Source organism: Grus americana, chromosome 4, assembly GCF_028858705.1.
Source record: "Grus americana isolate bGruAme1 chromosome 4, bGruAme1.mat, whole genome shotgun sequence".
NCBI lineage: Eukaryota > Metazoa > Chordata > Aves > Gruiformes > Gruidae > Grus > Grus americana.
The window spans coordinates 54,019,644-54,037,763 of NC_072855.1; the positions used below are offsets into that span (position 1 = coordinate 54,019,644).

General features: G+C 39.8%; 1 protein-coding gene across 3 annotated transcripts in view; it reads right to left on the reverse strand.

Moving 5' to 3' along the window:
- Positions 1 to 1,422: 1,422 nt before the first annotated feature.
- TSPAN5 (tetraspanin 5) overlaps positions 1,423 to 18,120 on the reverse strand; it is a 105,524-nt gene continuing 88,826 nt past the window's right edge. For all 3 annotated transcript variants that reach the window (XM_054823198.1, XM_054823200.1, XM_054823199.1), the window contains exons 3-8: positions 10,588 to 10,734; positions 8,497 to 8,667; positions 6,355 to 6,480; positions 3,137 to 3,184; positions 2,889 to 3,005; positions 1,423 to 2,325 (exon numbers count right to left, since the gene is read on the reverse strand). In XM_054823198.1, coding sequence (XP_054679173.1) covers positions 2,260 to 2,325; positions 2,889 to 3,005; positions 3,137 to 3,184; positions 6,355 to 6,480; positions 8,497 to 8,667; positions 10,588 to 10,734 — 675 coding nt within the window. In that variant the 3' untranslated portion in view covers positions 1,423 to 2,259. The remainder of the gene's footprint in view (positions 2,326 to 2,888; positions 3,006 to 3,136; positions 3,185 to 6,354; positions 6,481 to 8,496; positions 8,668 to 10,587; positions 10,735 to 18,120) is intronic.

The following is an 18,120-nucleotide window of genomic DNA, read 5'->3' on the forward strand; positions in this document are numbered from 1 at the left end:
ATCTGTCTGTCCTGCTGCTATCAGGCAAAATGGTGTGTCCCTTTGCGGGGGGGAAACAAACACCATTAACTCCTCAAGTTGAGGAGTGGCTAAGAAAAACATAACACTGTGGTGAGGTGGAACCAACTTTATTAAGGACAGTGAATTATAATTGCTTTCAAAGGCTTCAAAAAAGAAAAATGTTACTCTGAGTCATGGCTGGCCTTTAACAGCAGATACCAAAGGATATGGAGGCTGCCTGATTCAGAGCCAGTCAGTGGGAGTTAACCAGAAGAGGATGAGGTAATGCTCAAAGACAGGAGGACAACAGGACTGTCTGTGGCATCTGTGGAGCACCAGGGTGCCTACCACCAGCCTTCAGAGGGCAAAAAAACCACGGCCAACTAAAACACAGAAAGGCAAAATATGCAGGGGTACATATACTTTTAAGTTTAAAATGTTCACATGTTTAAGAGTCATAGGACCAGAAAGGACCTTAATTGGTCATCAGACCAGCCTTCTATCCATCCCCCAGAACAGGGAAGCTTTGAAAGCAATGCATTCATCTCTTCTACTCCACATACTTCACGTTAGGAAACTCATCTCAGAAAGATGTTACGCTCTTACAAAGAAGTGCTACACACCCTTTGCCACTGTCTGACCAAAACAGGAGTTGAGACCTCACAGCTTTCAGGACTGGTTCTGCAGATACTGAGAAGGGTCATACAACGAGCTAAATTTATACAAAGTGCAATAAAACTACCCAAGCCACGGTCAGGTTTATAAGTTCACTTATTATTAGCGAAGAAGAATGAATCAAAAACTCTAAGCTGGATGGAGTCTGAACTAATTCTTCTTCCACTATTTGTGCTTTATTCCAAATTCTACTCTCTCTTGTCCAATTCAACAGTCTGCCTTGGCTGATCCTAATCTGCGCTGCTGTTTTAAAACTTTTATTCCATTGCTTCAAGAAAGCTTTTTGTTGCATTTAGAGTAACAAAGGGACACACATCTCCACAGCAAGAATTTGTTCACTGGAGGTAAACATTTAGTCTGGCAAAAGCTGTACTCTCCAACTTCCAAGGGAATGGGATATGATCTTTCCATAATCACATGCATTTACCAATAAATAAGTTTGGATTAGACTGTATTAAAACATACGCACAGATTTAAAGCACTGGAGCGTCACAGATTCTTACTCCACAGCTCATGCAAGTAAAAAGAATTAAAGAAAAAAGAAAAGAAAAAAGAAAGACCAAAGCCTCAGCTAGGAACAGACCAAGGAATTATCTTAAAAGAAATTTCGTACAAGTATGTCAAAGCACTAATATTAGTGAGATCCCTAAATACATTAGGTTACGCTAAATTCCAGAGAAACTAAAGATTTAACCATATCAGATACATATGTTTTGATTTTTTTTTAAGTTAATATATAATTCATTCTTTGAATAATATTACTCACTTGGACCCAACATCCACACTGCTTTCATACATTTATACAGTTATATCCCATCCTTGCCTTAAGAGACTGACGTCCTAAGGTATGGCAGCAACCAAAGGCTCTACAACCCTTGTTTGTCAAATATAAAACTCCTTTCCCTTCATACAAGGGTGGAGAAGGAAGAAAGATGTTGATAAAATTAGACAATTCTCCCTGTGAGCTTGCTGATTCCAACCTCAAAGTACTACAGGGAGATGGTTGGAAGCTTGCGTAAAAAAAAGTTTCCCTTGTTTTAAAAACAATTTTTTTTACTGTACAATAGATGCATAGAAAGTTGCTTCCTGCTTGATGGGTTTAGGCCTGTAGCTATGTTTAGCTGTGAAAACAAGAAGATTGTTCTTTGACAAAGTGGTGAGGAGAGAGACCATCTCAGGAATATTTGGCAGCTATCGAAGAGCTCATGACACGAAGAATAAACAGCATATCCACAGACTACAACGATGCAACTCTGTCCCACTGAATACACCAATTTAAAAAAAGTGTCCACTTGTTACTCAGGATCAAGAATACAGTAGAGATTCACGGCTCAACAGCTTTCAAACTGGTGGTTTAAAACAAAAAAATTGTCAGTGAGCAGCAGATTTTAAATAGCCCACTCTTCTCTCCCCCACCCAGAGAAACATGAGTTCACTGCAATATCAGGAACTTAGACTTGAGACTACGTGGGAGAGAAGGCTTCCCTGTCACCCATGTCCATACAGCTTGGTGTCGGAGCGACACACTGGAGGTTTCAGAGGGTTTCGGTTGTCCAGTGTCTTCTTGTGGTTACTTCAGCAGTTTTACCAGCTGGCTCTGACAGCCTCAATGTCACTAACCAAATTCTGGGCTAAGCATATCCCAAATATCTGGAAGAGACAATAGTTTATTCATTTGGAGCATTGGAAAACTCTTTTCACACAGGCAAACTCCGTAGGTTATACAGAACTTTGATATGAAAACGAGCAACAGAAAGTTAGAAATCAAATTAACAGTAAGTATTGGAAGAAGGAAGAATATCTAAAAAACTCCTGAAACCCCAGTATTTTTATAGTGCTGCTGAGTTCCAGGAAATTGAACAGTTCTAGACTTGCTTCACAAAAGAAACTGTGAAGGCTTTTTGCTGCTCATTTAAGCACCATCAGAAAATGTAGGTCTGTACAGGTCGAAAAATATCTACCTAATCATTACCTAACACAGAGTGTTAGTTTTGACCTGCAGACAGCTGGAAAGGAAAAAAAGGCATCCCTACAGATAAAAGCTAAATACTCCTTAACACAAAGAAAGCCCCATGCATTTAGGTCCCCTCCTAAAACCTACATACATTGTATTTCTAAGTGCAACTGGCACTGTATTTCCAGTTCCCCCCCTCATATATTCTATTTATCTGTTGTTGTTCTGCGTAACTCATTACAGGGAACATGGCATTTACCTGCAGTAATGCTATCCCAATGAATATACCAGCAACTATGGTAAGATTGTCCTGCAACCATTTCTCAAACTGAGGGACACAGCCTTTAGTGTAGATAACAATCTGCTGATCAACTTCCTGCCAAGGAGAAGAGGGAAGAAAACAGAGATAATTACATTCAACTATCCCATCAGTAGAATAACCTGCTCTTGCAAGAGGGATTCAGATCCTTAAGATACCATATTTAAAAAAAAAAAAAAAATGCTTACTGGTTTTTGCCTTGCATCGTAGCCACACTGAGTATTAATAACATCTTCCTAGGGAAGAAAGAGAGACACAGAAGAGAGGCAATCAGTGAAGTGTCTCCCAGACACCCTCTCCCAGCTCCCCAGATTTGGTCCTGTATGTAATAAGACAATCACTCTAACTTTGGTTACCGTGTTGCTTTTTAAAAAACCCTTCCTCTTCCATTCAGTGGTATTAATTATTTGCATCAAACAAAAGCACATGGTCCAAAAATATTTTCAGCTCTCAGGGCAGCAAGCTGGGAAAACCAGCCCTCCACCTGGGTGGTGAATTCCATGTTCCAGATCCAAGCATGTAGAAGACAAAGTAAAGGGATTAGGGAATATCTATTTTAAATGAAAGAACCTTCTGCTGAAAAGGTTTTGTCTATACTGAAAAATATGCCAAGACTACTGTTAACATTTTCAGGATTCAGTCTGTGCAGCGTAAAGAGGTGAGAAGGGGCAGTTCTGTTGCAGAAGCTGCAAGTTCTTACCGAGGATATCTGTAGAAATATATCCAGTACCTAGTTCCTTACTAAAAACTAGGGAGGAAAAAGAAGAGATGGGGTAATGTGTTCTTACTGCCTGTTCTTTCTTACAGGAGCTTGATACCAATGGGAAAGGAGGGGGGGGTTCCCTACTGCCTCTGCTTTAGTACTCCCAAAGTGCAGGTAATAAAATAGACGATGGCAGACTTTTCCTAGTGAACAAGCACTACCCACTGGAAGCTGAAGCTGCGTTTACTCTGTATGCAGAGTTATTTCAGGGCAATAAAATGAAGTGACTACTTTTGGTGTCAGCCACAATGGCAGCAAAATATTAAGTTACTGGCTCATATAATAACAGTGAGCCGAAGAAGGAACTACTCAAGGAAGTGAGAAAATCAGTCAATCTTGGCTAGGTGTACTGAATACCACAATTTAATCAAATTGTGGGAAGTGAGAAAGGCAGCCAAGCAGAGAAATAGATTTTATAGCAGCCATACGGAAAAAGATATTTCCTCTTATCAGCAGTTAAAGCTCCTCCAAGTGTTTCCTCACTTTGCAGGAAGTACATCAAAAGGTCACATCCTGTCAGTTGCCCAAGTCGGATTCCTTCAATGGACCTTTAAGATTTGAGCAATTTGTATCTTTGAACGATATAAATACTTCTGTTCCAGGATCTAAAATATAACAGTACCACACACTGTAAGGCTGTCAAAGTAGAAAAGATTCCAACAGAGGGATTTTAAGCTTTCTTCTTCGTACTGAATACCTACTTGCTTTCTCATCAGTGTTTTCTGCCTTCAGCCTTGGAATTTGTTAACCAAAAGGAAGCGTGAAGAATGAAATAGAAATAAATCAACTTTTCTAGGCCTTGCCTGTACAGGAATTTGAAACATTTCAACCTGCTAAACTACAGCAAAGTGAACTATAGGAGTCCAAATTTGTTTTAAAGGACACTTATTTCGGCCTACCTTAAACTTACCACTTCCTGATTCAAGCTAAACTTAAAGCTAAACTAAAAGTAATTCCTGTTCAATAAAGCATCCACATAACTTTTTGCATCAGTCCAACACTGCATCCTAATTCCAAAATGGAAAATGTGCTTTGCCACAGAATACACCTGTGTTTATCACTGCAATTGAACCAATCACAGCTTGGTTACAATTATATCCATTATATGCATGACTTCTAATATTTTTAGACATATTATTTTTAGTCTTTATTTTAAAGGCAATTAAGCATGTTGCTTCCCTTCAATGAATAAGACTTATCTTTAAATTTCTGGTTGCAGCATCACCCCCTAAGAAACTGCATAACTATACACAGAGAGAGAGATAACTTTAGCATGGATTATGTATTTATAGGATTACCTTGTACTGCTGTCATTGGTTTGGTTTTATAACAACTACATTTTTAAAACTGGGTTGTGATGACCTCTCCGTGTGGGTGGGTGGGCAGACAGGCAAACAGTAGGGGGAATCCTATGCATAATGTAATGCTTGAGTCTAACCTACTTTCCATTTTGTTTTAATATTTCATTAAAACATTTTCCGTGATGTTTGTGAGAAAGATTCAAACTGCCGTGACATGTTCACTGCAGAGGAACCAGAATGTAGCCTTACCAGGAGGGGGAAAGCAGCAGTAGTGACTGGATGCTGGGAGCAGCGCCTGCGTTGTATTAGCAAGGCAGGAAGCACCTGAGGTGCCTGTTGGCAACTTGCCTCACTTCAGTCAGTGCTACAGACTCATACATTCAAGGAACTATAAGTCACTTCAGGTGGAGAGAAACCCACAGCTGAACCACTAGATAATACAAGCACTCACAGGCAGCTGCTTTTAAGCTAAATGAAAGTCAAATGTGTGTAGTGTTAGCCACATAACAGTTTCCATGCACACACCCATCCCTATTCCAAGCCTTTCACTGCCAGTCAACTGCTTCCCTATGCTTTACCCTTCATTCTTGATCATGTCCATACTAGCAATGCATGACTCCAACATTTTCTGCTTGATGATCCAGAACTATAACTATTTAAAAAGACATGAAAATTTACCAAAAAGCTGTTCCCTCAAACAATTTCTGACCTTTCAAGTCTGACCTCAGGTGACTGTAGGACAAGCAGTAATTTTAAAGGGGGAAAAGAAAAAGAAAAAAAGAGCATGTAAAGATGTCCATACCTGACTCAAGATTCTAATGCAAACATATGTCAGTTCTTCAGGGCACAGATTGTCATTCATTACTGTACCTAGCATAAACTGGGTGAAACTGGCTGCAACCTCTGGACACTGCATTAAATAATGAGTAATACCTGCTTTAGAATGTCTGATCTTACTGCTGCTGTTAAGGCAGTGAATTAAATATCCTGATGACATTCAATTGAAAGCTCATATCCTTCAACTCATTAAGGTCTTCTGCTTTTTATACTTGCTAAAATTAATATGTATGTTCAGCCAAGCCAATGGTTCTCTCATTCTAATGAAAAGCAGCAAACATCATATAATGAAGACTTAAGTTAGCTCAGGATTTTTGCTAACTGCAGAAAGAGTGGTGAAGTTGAACTGCAAGTACAAAAAAAAAAAAAACACCACCACACGCCCCAGGCTGGTGAGAAGGTAATGATCACGCATGACTTCCAGAAAAACAAAACGAAACAAAAATCTTAGAGTGATTTAATATTGGAACAGCAGAACCATCCTACCCTCGTGACTGTCACTTACAGCAGGGTCTTTAGTGCAGCAAGAGAACGGCACACCACAGCGCTCTCGACTTGCATTGGAATCTGTGCAGTTGAAGTAAATGTTAAGGTTCCAGTCATCAGCTCCAAAAGCCCCACAGCACTGCCACTATAACAAAGAAAGGAGAGCTTCTTGACTTTCAGAACAAACAAATCTTAGCATTAGTAACATGCATCGTCGCTGCCAGTTTCCCTCTAGCTTTCAACACAAAATCCGAGATTCTCTCTGGTTTCATTGAAGCTGGCCTGGTTTGGGTTTTTTGTGGGGTTGTGGGGTGGGGTGTTTTTTTTTTGGTTGGGTTTTTTGGTTTGTTGGGGTTTTTTTAAAGACCATTCCAACCTGTAAGTTGTTCTAAAATTATCATGGGATTGAAGTTATGTTCACACTCTGCAACACTGCTCTCTGGAGAGAAACCCAGAGAGTGAGCTGATAAGCCTACACAACACCACAGAGCTGCACAGGCCTACAAGCTCAAGCGCCATGGACAGTAGCACCAAGAGTATCATATTCTGTCCAGTCTAATGTGCCCTGGGTTCTCAAAGCTAATCAGCTCTGAGGGCTATGCTGGTATAGCTACTCTTTTTGCCAGTTTGGAAGAATCTTTGCCTGGCTGTACATCATACAGTATGAACACGTTGTTTCCTGAGCATCACACATTGCACAAATAACATCTTTACTGAAAGCAGGCAGAATCCTTCAAAAAGTAAATATGGCAAATGGCAGGCTTAGTCTCTGGGAAAACATGCTGAACACACAAAGAATTGGTAAAACTTGCTGAACATACAAAGAATGGACTGGAGATCAGTGGAACGCTAATGGTTTATGGCATTTAAGGAGCTAGTCCAATGAACCCATCTATATCAACTTTAAAAAATCTAAAAGCGTTGGAATGGCAATGCTCTCTTTCTAGATGTAGCAGAGCTCCCTCTGCAATATCTGAACATGCTGTCTTCAAACATTATCCCTACTAGCTGAAAAAGCAGCTTGCTCTCCAGACTCACGCTGTCCCTAACTTATCTGCTAAGATTGCTAATTCAGTTAGGAGAGCAAATTTCATGCAGTGCCTGCAAAACTGGACTGTAGCCTTTTGGTTGCATACAAATGGATCATTGCTTTCAGACTGTGGTGGCCTCTGACCTTCTCCCAACCGGACAAGATTCAAACCAGTGCAAGGATCCACATTCTGTTACTTACTCATTTGTCATTTCCCCCACCACCACCCCCAAGGCATACAGAAGAAATCAAAGACTGAATGAAATTATTGTAATTGCAGAATGAACAAAAATTATAAACGTGATTTCAACCAGCATTAACCTACACAGGGCCAAATTCAAAGAGGAGTTCATCAACACAGGCCAGAATTGTGTACCAAAGCAAGAAGGTACTGGCAAAATAACTTGTGTGCAAAAGTCAGTGCAAGACTCCTTTACACATAGTGATAAATTATAGAGCTTAACCCCCACAAGCACGCGCATCTCTGGCTTCACCCTTCCCTCCAAAGTGCAGATGTAGCATCATTTAGAGATTTCCTATGAGAACTTTATGAGTTCCCCACTTGGTTAGGCTAATTGCATTAAGTCTACTTAAAAAGAAATCACATTGCAGTTTCACTTAAACCAGCTACACATCTCTGCCACTATCAATGTGGTGTAGCACCTCCAGTGTTGCTAAAACTACACCAACATTCACCTTGGAACCAAGTTAAGCTTAGAAAAGCATTATTTTCTTAAACAGATGTGATAGCTCCTACAATAAAATATTCTGAAAACCCTTTCCCCCAAAGAACCCTAAAATATCTTCAGATGCATACGGAATATGCTCCAAAAAACTGAACACTGATGATTAACTTGTAGATTTGACACACTATCTCTAAGTCTTCAAGAATAGGTCACTCCAACTTTCCACCTTGTTTTGCTCAGCCATACATCAAAAAACAAGCCACTTTCACATGTCCTGTGTGTTTGTAGAAGTTCTGTAAAGAGAAATATACATATATATATTCAAAACTGTATGCTAGAATATTTCTGTTGTTCCTTGAAGAAACCAAACAGATGGGAAGTGAAAAATAGAGTAGGTATTTCTTTAAAGTAAGCTTGACAAAAAAATAAACATAGTCCAACTTACATATTCCTGTGTGAAGTCTATGAGGTTTTGCAAATCAATGTCATCTCTGTATGCTCTGATGTTGTTGTTTATAAAGAAATACAGCTGGTCCTTTATCCAGTCTTTGAAAACAAATGCTAGAACACCAGCAGTGAGCTCCAAGAAGAAAATAATTCCAAGAAACACAGAAAACTGTCAAGAAAAAGAAAAAGGTTAAAATTATTTTGCTTCATGACCAAAAACTTATTTTTCAAGGTTCACAATTATGTCCAGTGTTAGGGCTTTATCTGTTTCAGTGGAAGTTTAAGCTACTCCAGCACACAGGAAATTTTAAATTTAAAATACACCATTTTTAATTAGGGTTGTAGTACAGGAATCTTAATTCTATTCTAACGAATAATAAAAATGCCAACAGATTCAAACTTTGGCCATTTCACTGGGATTTTCAAAGAGGTCCAAGAGAATTCACTGTAAATTTCAACAGACATAGCTGCTCACCACCTCTAGGGCCCTCTGAAAACTCATCTTGAAATTTCTATGTAGGCACTTATATTTTCAAAGGCATAAGCAACTAATAGTGCCAGTGAAATGCTTTCTAAGTGACTTTTTCTTTAGACACTCTCATTGGTAAAGCTTTGCCTAAGTGGACAAAGCAAAAACCGGTAACAGCAGAAATTAATTAATGAGTAAGTCGGAGCAGAATGTCTATGGAATGACTCACATCCACATTAAAACTAAATGAGTCTGCTATGATTAATGCAAATGCAATGGATGCCAAAGGCATTACTAATGAACTGCCACTTTCTCTAAGCATCTCCATTGAGTCTTCACTGTTTTAAAACACACAGGGGTCCTCCTATACTGGAAGTCCATCCCTTTTGCAACTGCATCTGAGTTTCATTTTAATATGCTCTCTGTGTTTGTTCAGATGCATTTTTAATTTCTCCTGCAGCTGCTGTATAGGAAGCTATTTCTGGTACAGCAGATGGGTTCATTTTAGGCAAGCTAAGAGAACCAAGGAAGAGGAGAAGAGTGTTGTAACAGCTCCCACTCCCCCCCTTTTTTTTTAAGCAAGACAAGAGCGAGCTACAACTATCCCAAGCTGCTTTATAAATGCCTCAAGAACTGTAACTCTCAACTGCCTCCTCCCCTTATACAACATGTCTGTGGGAGCCAAATATGTCACTTGAAGGCAGTTGTTTCACTAGAAGCCTTTTCATGTATGTATTAACAGTTAATGGTTATGAAGACACAACTACTACCCAGGCTGTGCCCACCTCTGGAAGTTGGGGTGGTGGAGGAAGTAGTCTTGCATTTTTATTATAAATCTTAAATTTATCTAAAATGGAACATGGCACTGTTATCCTCATCTTCAAAGCTCACAGGAGGAGGGCTTTCAAAAAACAGAACCAGGCTGCTTAGCTAAAGGAGTTTTGAATACTGAGGTATGTTTGTATATTAGCAGCTCCTTCCGCAACTAAGAGTCCAGACCAGAGTTCAAGATGACAGCTTCCATGTTCTTTACCTATCCTGGACACATTGTCCTCCCTTTCTCCCTCTCAGGCCCCAGCACTGACAGTAAGCAATGAAGCCTTTTCAAAGTAGCTAAACAGTACAGAACTGAGGATATCAGCAAGCAACCCCTCATAACAGTCCTATTTCCTCTGTACCATGAGGGGCACTTGCACAGCAGAAATCACACAGGTCACATTCAGTGGTGTATCTGCATTCCTTGTATTTCACAGGCAGCTTGTTATGGACGCAAAGTTCAACATACAGATTCTCAGCAGAAATTTCTCTCTTTTCATGACAGGAAAGCAAAATGTTAGGCTACATGCATTACGAAAAGCAATAGTTCCATGTTATGGTTCATACCATCAATAGTTTTGAACCTTAAAAAAAAAAAAACCCAAACAGTAAGCACCAGAGACTGAAGAACTGTAAAGTCTTAACGGTTAAGCAAAAGCGATGCACAGAACAGTACTCTCATATCAGGTAACACCTCCCGCTCCCCAAAAGACATTTTAAAAATCTTTACACAGTTAAGCATGAACAGACAACATGACTTACACTATGTAACTGATGAATGCCACAGTTGCAAAGGCTACTTACAAATTTGAGAAGAAAGGTATTTTCTCGCAAAGCTCCAATGCATCCTGCAAATCCCAAAATGAACATAACTCCTCCTACCACTAGGAAGAGCCAAACTGGATCAAAGCCTCCCAAGTCAGTGATGGAGGAGATATTGGACAGCACTCCCTGGGAAAGAAACAATGCGAAAGGATAATAAATATATTCAGCATTTAGTTGTAAAAATTCTGCTTGCATTTTTCTTTTTAGAAAAGGTAGAAGACTACAGCAAATATATGTTCTGCAGCGCAGCAAGAAAACACAATTAAGAAAAATCTTTGCTTTCAAAAAGAGATATAAGAGCAATTACGTACAATATTTCTGAATCAACATGTGGAATGAACAACAAAATGTGCTTCTAGAGTCCTTTGCGAGAAACCCACAGGGCATTTTGGTGCTTCTGTAGCTATGCGAATTAGTCTGCCAGAAAGTCAGAATAGATATTTGAACAAACCTTAACCCAATCTTACTACCCATGCTGAGATGCATTTTAGGTATCATATACATTGTTTATGTAAGCACACAGTTACACATGTTATTAAAAAAGCAGTCAATAGCAAGAATACCACCTTGAATTTAGCATTTATGCTCAGTATTTAAAACAATTGACAGAAATTAGAAGTGAGCTCTTACATTGCAACATCTTGCAACAACAAATTTTACACCAAATTTTGACAAACTAGATACCTGGTCAATTCAGCTTCAGGCATCTACAGCGCCAAATATTCATTAGATAAATAAAGTACAGCTACTGACTAATCAGCAGGAAAAAATTAAAAATAAGGTTAAGTGTCATAGTAGGACATAAGGCAGTTTTAAGGAACTGTCTTGGTAGACGGTTTGCACTACTTTAGGTTACATCTATCATATGGTAAACCACATATGCTGTGTTTTAGGTATGACAGTCAGCACAGCCTGCTTGTAATACCATTGCCCCCTTAGAAGCAGAGCTTGGGTTGTGGCACCAGTAATCCTGAGGAAATATTTTTTTGAACACATTTTAACCAGAGTTTGGCTGATGTTGAACAGATGGGTCAGATCAAGAAGCAAGTACAAAGTCTTCCTTATTCCAGTGAGTTTGCACAGGAACAGTTACAGTTTCCTAAACCCTTTTGGCAGCAAAAAAGCTGAAGTATCACTATTTCATCGTTCACTTCCCCAGTGCTGTAGGTCAATGCAAAGCACAGTGCTGCAGCGGACATTTCTCCATGTGTTTCCTCAAAGAAGCCTGAACCCAAGCTGAGCATTTTGGACTAGTGCTTTCCCTACTAACTCCTGAACGAAGCTGCGGCTTGCAAAGCAACAATACAGACTTTCACCTCTACAGCTCCTTATCTGCAGAATTAAGTTCTTCATCCTTTTCCCTGTTCATATTCCCTTTGCTTCTTTGAAATAATCCCAAAACAGCAATAATTTTGAAGGAAGTTATCATAATCTCATTTCCAAAAGTTATTAGTAACATTGTTAACAGATGACCGTTCACAACTGTGGCTTTAGACCTGTGGGGTTTTTTCCCCATATACTCAGTTTGGACCACCCAAAACATATAAATAGTCATGTAAACAGTATTTCTAATATAGTACTCCACATAGTCTGCAACCACTTTCATAGTTTCCCAAGCAAAACTGACATTGAGTAGGTGGTAAATGAAGACAACACTTAAAGCTTTTTAATTCTGCAGACAATGACAGACTGGATAGAATATACACGTGAATTTCTCCAATGCACACAGCAAGGAGCCTCAGAAAAGACCAGCATGCTACAAGCAAAAGAAAACCTGACTACAACCCAATTCTAAAGTATGAACAATAAACCAACACCATGAATGACTTTCTCAACCTGGATTCTTCTCCCTCCTACTACAGAAGGCTATTGCCTGACAGAAAGGGATAAAAAAAATAAAAAATAAAAAAAATCGCATTCATCACTTTCCTCCTATAGTACTAGTCTTATTGTCATTCATTAAAAAGACAAAAATAGACATAAGGCAGGATATAACACAATGCTGCTCAGAGGCAGTACTGCTACCAAAGCAGACCAGTTGGCACGTCCCATTTTCTAACTAACTAGGGCTGCGATGGTACAAGCCAGGCTGAAATGAACACTTATCCGTTATTAGCTCTTAAATCAATTTGTGCAAAAAGTTTTCCACTACTTTTGCTCCATTACATTTGTCATAGAAAAGAAATCAAAGACAATGTTCTGGCTAAGGTGACAAGCAAAATAAACAGTATAATCCAATAACACACAAACTTTTGAAAAAGTCATGGCCTTGGCTATACACAAGTCAGAAAACATGAGCTCTGCCCCAAGAGAAAGAGATTGCTAAAATGACTTCTTCACAAAGTTTTAAAGTCCTTTCTACGTTTCCTCTCTGTGCCTATATAGTCACCATACGATGAAAAGAAATTCTGCCTTAAAGCAAACACTACTAATCATTTCTTTTAACATTAACTGATTTTGGAATTAATGGACTGTAGCGCAGTAGAGTGAGAAAACAGTCACTGAAGAAAGGATGTTGCCTTTGCATTATAATTATTTTACTTTAAAAAAAAAAATCCAAGGATGAAGAGTCATTTAAGTGTCTCTTCATAAGACACTGTGCCTTTCTTAAAAAGAACACAAACAAAAAACCAAACCAAAACAAAAAAGCCACAGCAAATTACTAGGTTTAATCAAGTTCTTTCCATATGAAAGTAGTAAAATTCAAATGAAGGAAGAAATCCAAGTGAAATTCAGCTCACATTTGTGGACAGTGCTCTTAGAGAAGCTAGTCATAATATAAAGTGTTAGTGAGAAGAAATATACCGCTTTGCATTTTGTCACACTCCCATTAAAATCGACGACAATCAAATTTAATGAATCAGTTGTATGTTGCCTTTCTGATTGTGTCCTTTCCCACCTTACTTGATTTTCTAACACTACCCTGGCATGTCACATGTCGGCCGGTCACCCGGCAAAAGTCATTCTTCTAATCTCTGGTCTCCGGGCTCCAATTCCTCAGGGTAGCTACGATCTGACATGTACTGAAATAGAACAACACAAGCTTTATCTGCCATTGTTTGCTGTCCTTGGAAAGCACCTTTATGTGCATCTTTTGCTAGTCCACATATGGCAATCATAAGCCTAGCTTGGATAAACCCCAAATAATACATCCTGACAGCGCAAAGCACATGCTGTGTAATTCTCATTTGTACTCTGTGTGCTCTCTGCATGTGAATCCCAAGTTATCAGTATTCTGGGGAAACACTCAGGATATACAATCTTTAGAGAGGCTTTGGCAATAAACAATAGCTAGCAGCAGGAATGACAGGCACAGACAATGCTCTGTGGTTACCGATAGAGATGCACATAGGTAGTCTGATAGAAGATTGCTGCTTACTGCTGAAATACAGTTTTCCAGTCTTGGTTTTTCTTCTGGACACTTATAAATAAGCTCTCTGAAGAGACAGCGGTGCAACACTTTAAAGAAAAGTGTATTTTCCTTCAAGCAGTGGGCAATGACTGGGGAGTATTATCTCACTTTATACTGTTAAGAACAACTAAATGTACAGTCCTATAGGCACAGCCTTTTCCTACTACCACAAGTTTCTGCTACCACAGTATTCAGTATTTTTTTGGCTGTAATGGCTAGTTCTAGGTTTGGCAGAGATGTACAAACACCTGGCAGTGACCAATTCTGTCTTCATGCCATCTTTAGTCAAAAGCAGAAGGGGATGTTTCCAGAGGTGCTTGAGCAGAGGATGAGGAATCTCATATTCTAACACTGCATCCTCCATGGTCACGCTCTGAATCCACAGGCTGATCAGACCAGTCACAGAATATAGTGACTGTTTGTAAACTGATCTCTTGCATCAATGCAAGACCTAAACAAGCCACCTGTAAATGCTTTAAAGTCAGGCTTTCTACAAATGTATTTTTCTCAGCAACATTACTGCAGTAGCCCACCCCAACCTTTACTGTTAAATAGTTGCAAGTACTACTGATGCTTTAGCATCTGAAAGGAGGAAATAATTTTTTTTCCCTAAGCACACGTTCTCATTTTGGAAGTATGGTTATTTTTCTGGGGTACACGCACATCACTTTCTTGGTAGTTTAGGGATGTGCATAATCTTTATTTGGCAGTAAACACTTTGTTTGTGCTAAGTACATACTCCAATACTTTTCTTCTCACAATGGCGTCAAGCCAGGGCTCTGCTGTAGTCCCTCAAGGAGAGCCAGCAGGACGTGTTCTCTGGCTGATCTCCAGCTCATCTGTTTGCTCTGTTCCCCCACCCTCAATTGCCTGCTGTACATTACAGCGCCTGGGTTATTACTTAACCTTTTCATCCACCACAAGTCAAAATTTGTTTGGGGTAGTGAAGCAACAAAAGCATCATCCATAATTGAACTAAAATAAAAAAAATGGTGAAGTTATGAAAAACATTCCTTTATTTGTGAAATGTACTTCACTTCAATCACTGATGTACGCATGGAACAGGAAAGGCTGACCTCATATTCCTACCACACCCCAAATTCAGGAGAGGTCAGGTGAAACAGTAGGACCTGCTCTTTTTTCCAACAAAAGGGTGTGGGGAAGAGGCGTCGGTGGTGCCTTCCACCACACCAACAAACATGACATGCCAAGCCAGGCCCACCAGAAGCTCCTGCAGAACTGATGTCTTCTCCTCATGGTTATGTGAGCACAGGGAGAAAAACAGTCTGTGAGAAATGCCTGAATCCAGTGACAGATCCTGTGTTACATGCCGTTTTTTCCCCATGGCCACAGCCCTCCACCCTACAACATGGATCTCATGCATAGCTCAAGGGAGAACAAGGCAAAGGAAAAATGCTGTTCTTGAAGACAGTAAGTCGAGAATGCCTCTCCTGATATTATAGCTGCACAATTGTTTGCCTTTATCCCTTCAATAAAGAATAAGGAAGCAACAGTCACTTAAAAAAGCAATAAGGGTGCACCCCTCACCCCTTCTCCATCTTGTACTCTCTAAGATCATCAGGACAATTTGTACCACTTTCCAGAGACAGATCTCCGACTCCAGCTCCCACCTTTGGTGTACATCTACATTGGCATTTCAGGTCAGATCCAGGAGTACATTTGAAGGGATCGCACACAAGCTATGCTTCAGTTAACACCAGGGAACAGTCTCAGAGCACACAGACTAGATTACTTCCAAATGAAGATGTGCCCCTAGAACATAATTCATGCTCCAACCACTAGCAGGCATTCAGTCCATGAGATCGTAGTAGAACTAGGCTGAAGAAAACTCAAACCTTTCAAAACCTGTGGAGTGTGCAAGTTGAGTCTTCAACACCATTTCCTCTCCTATTGGTCCACGCTACCTGCATGTAGCAGAGTTGCATGCTGACCCAGAAAGTTACTCTAATTTCCCCAGAATGTATGGATGCCAACACAGACACCTTGGTTGGAGCAGTGCCCCGGTGTTGGCACACCTATACAATCTGATTGCATTCCTGGTTCCTAACAAGGCCAAATAGAAGGGAGTCACAAGAGCATTAACAAACTAGTGAAATTTCCAGACTGTCTGTGTACGTGGTTAGTGTAGGCAATCCACTGCCACCTTCAGGTCTCAGAAACGTTCCCAGAAGTTTGCTACACCATTGTTTCTCTCTGGACCAGCTGATTTCACAGGCACAGTAGCATACTGCAGGGCAAGAGAGAATGGCTCCACATGAAAACACTCTGGGCAGTAGCAATTTTGAAAAGCTGACCTAGCAATGAAAATTCAAGGCATCTTGAGTCAGACACAATTTAGGAGAATCATCATCCTAAGGAACGAAGAGGTGATAACACTGTGACAGTATATGGAATTTGTCCCATGGGAGTGCATATAAAAAACAGGACTCAACACAACAGTCCCATGACAAACAACATCCTAGAGGCCCATTAAAAAGAAGAAACCAACACCAGTAGGATGGGAGAAATCAGCTATTTTTTTTCCCATTTCCTCCAAGACGGGGGAAAAACCTCCTCTGCTGCAGAATCCCATTACTAGAGGGACAAAAAAAGCAGATGGCCAGAAAAAGATTCAGCAGTACAAGATCTTCTGAAACATTTCTTCTTTGCAAACAGAGGATTAGCCTTTCCACAAGCTCATCTGCAGGACTTAGAATCACTGGCAAACAGGAACACATGGGGGTGATGGGTAACAAAAGTATTTCCAAACGCATGATTTTCACATGGAAAAATGTCTCTCTACTCTGTTAGTCATAAAATCCATGCAGTTTCTCCATGCTGTGCATCTGAATGAGCATGGGGAACAGAACAATAGTCATTGAAACATGCCAGATTAATTCCACTCCAGAATATTGTTTCTGCAAGCAAGAAACTAGGTAGGGGATGTTTACAAATCTGATTTCCTTGATTTTTGTTGGTTTTGCATTTCCCACAGCAAACAGCAATAGCAGCAGAACTTTATTTTTCAAGTGTCTAGTGAAGGAGAAGAACTAGTCTAGCTTTCTTGTCATGAAAAAGCAGAGTTCAATAGGTGAATAGCTGGCATAAATACATGTAAGATACAGATTTTTACATTTTTCATGATAAACAGTTACAAGGTGTTGGAACACTAGTAAAATTATTTAAAAGCCTGTTTGGATAATGCATCTATATGTACTGAAATTTAAATTAAATGTAATAGCAAATATTAGTATCCCTCTCTCTCCTCCCCAGTCCTGTAAATACACACGCACACAATCCTGGCCTACAAAAAAGACATATGCTTTGGGTGTCCTTCAGTCCATAAGGACCCACAGGATACATGCACAGTTTCCTTGTTGGCAGTTGTTTTTAAGAAGAAATATGTGATAGACATGTATGCCCAACAATTATGGAGTGACTTGTGTATCACTCCCTCTTGATGTCTACCACTCACTGGGACAGTAAAAGAAGTGAGAATTTTTTTCCTGAAAACAACTGTTCATTTCAAGCCAAGGAGAGAAAGACTTGGCCTGATAAATTGTGACTGTTTCTATGTAGGGAGTTTAGCCTGTCCCTGAACACCAAAGCAGGCCTAAATCACCTTATATCAAGATGTAAAAGTCCAGCTTAAAACTTGAGTTCGATATTTAGAGCTCCTGCTCACTAAGAATACTATGCTGGCACACAGAAGTACCATACTGGTACTCCAAACTGCGCACAACTTAAGAAGACACTCCAGCTCAGAGGTTGTTACACCGATTTAACAGGAAAAGCCTAGAAACCAAACTTAAGCACATCAACCTCATTCACTTCTCCATCTTCATTTCGTTCAACATTATATACAAACTAAGTCTGACTGACAAATGTTGCAAGGATCTGCAGATTTTTTTGCCCCACTTTAATATTTCTACCTTTGCTACCTCCTACTTAAAGTATACCCTAAAACCACAGTGCTTTCCTTCTAAAAACTCCCTCTCCTTGGACAGTCTTATAAGGTCTCAAAGACATAACAGCAATTCATCACTTAGTCTCACTACTCTTCAATATAAATCTCCTGCAGGCAGTGAAAGAGAACCAGG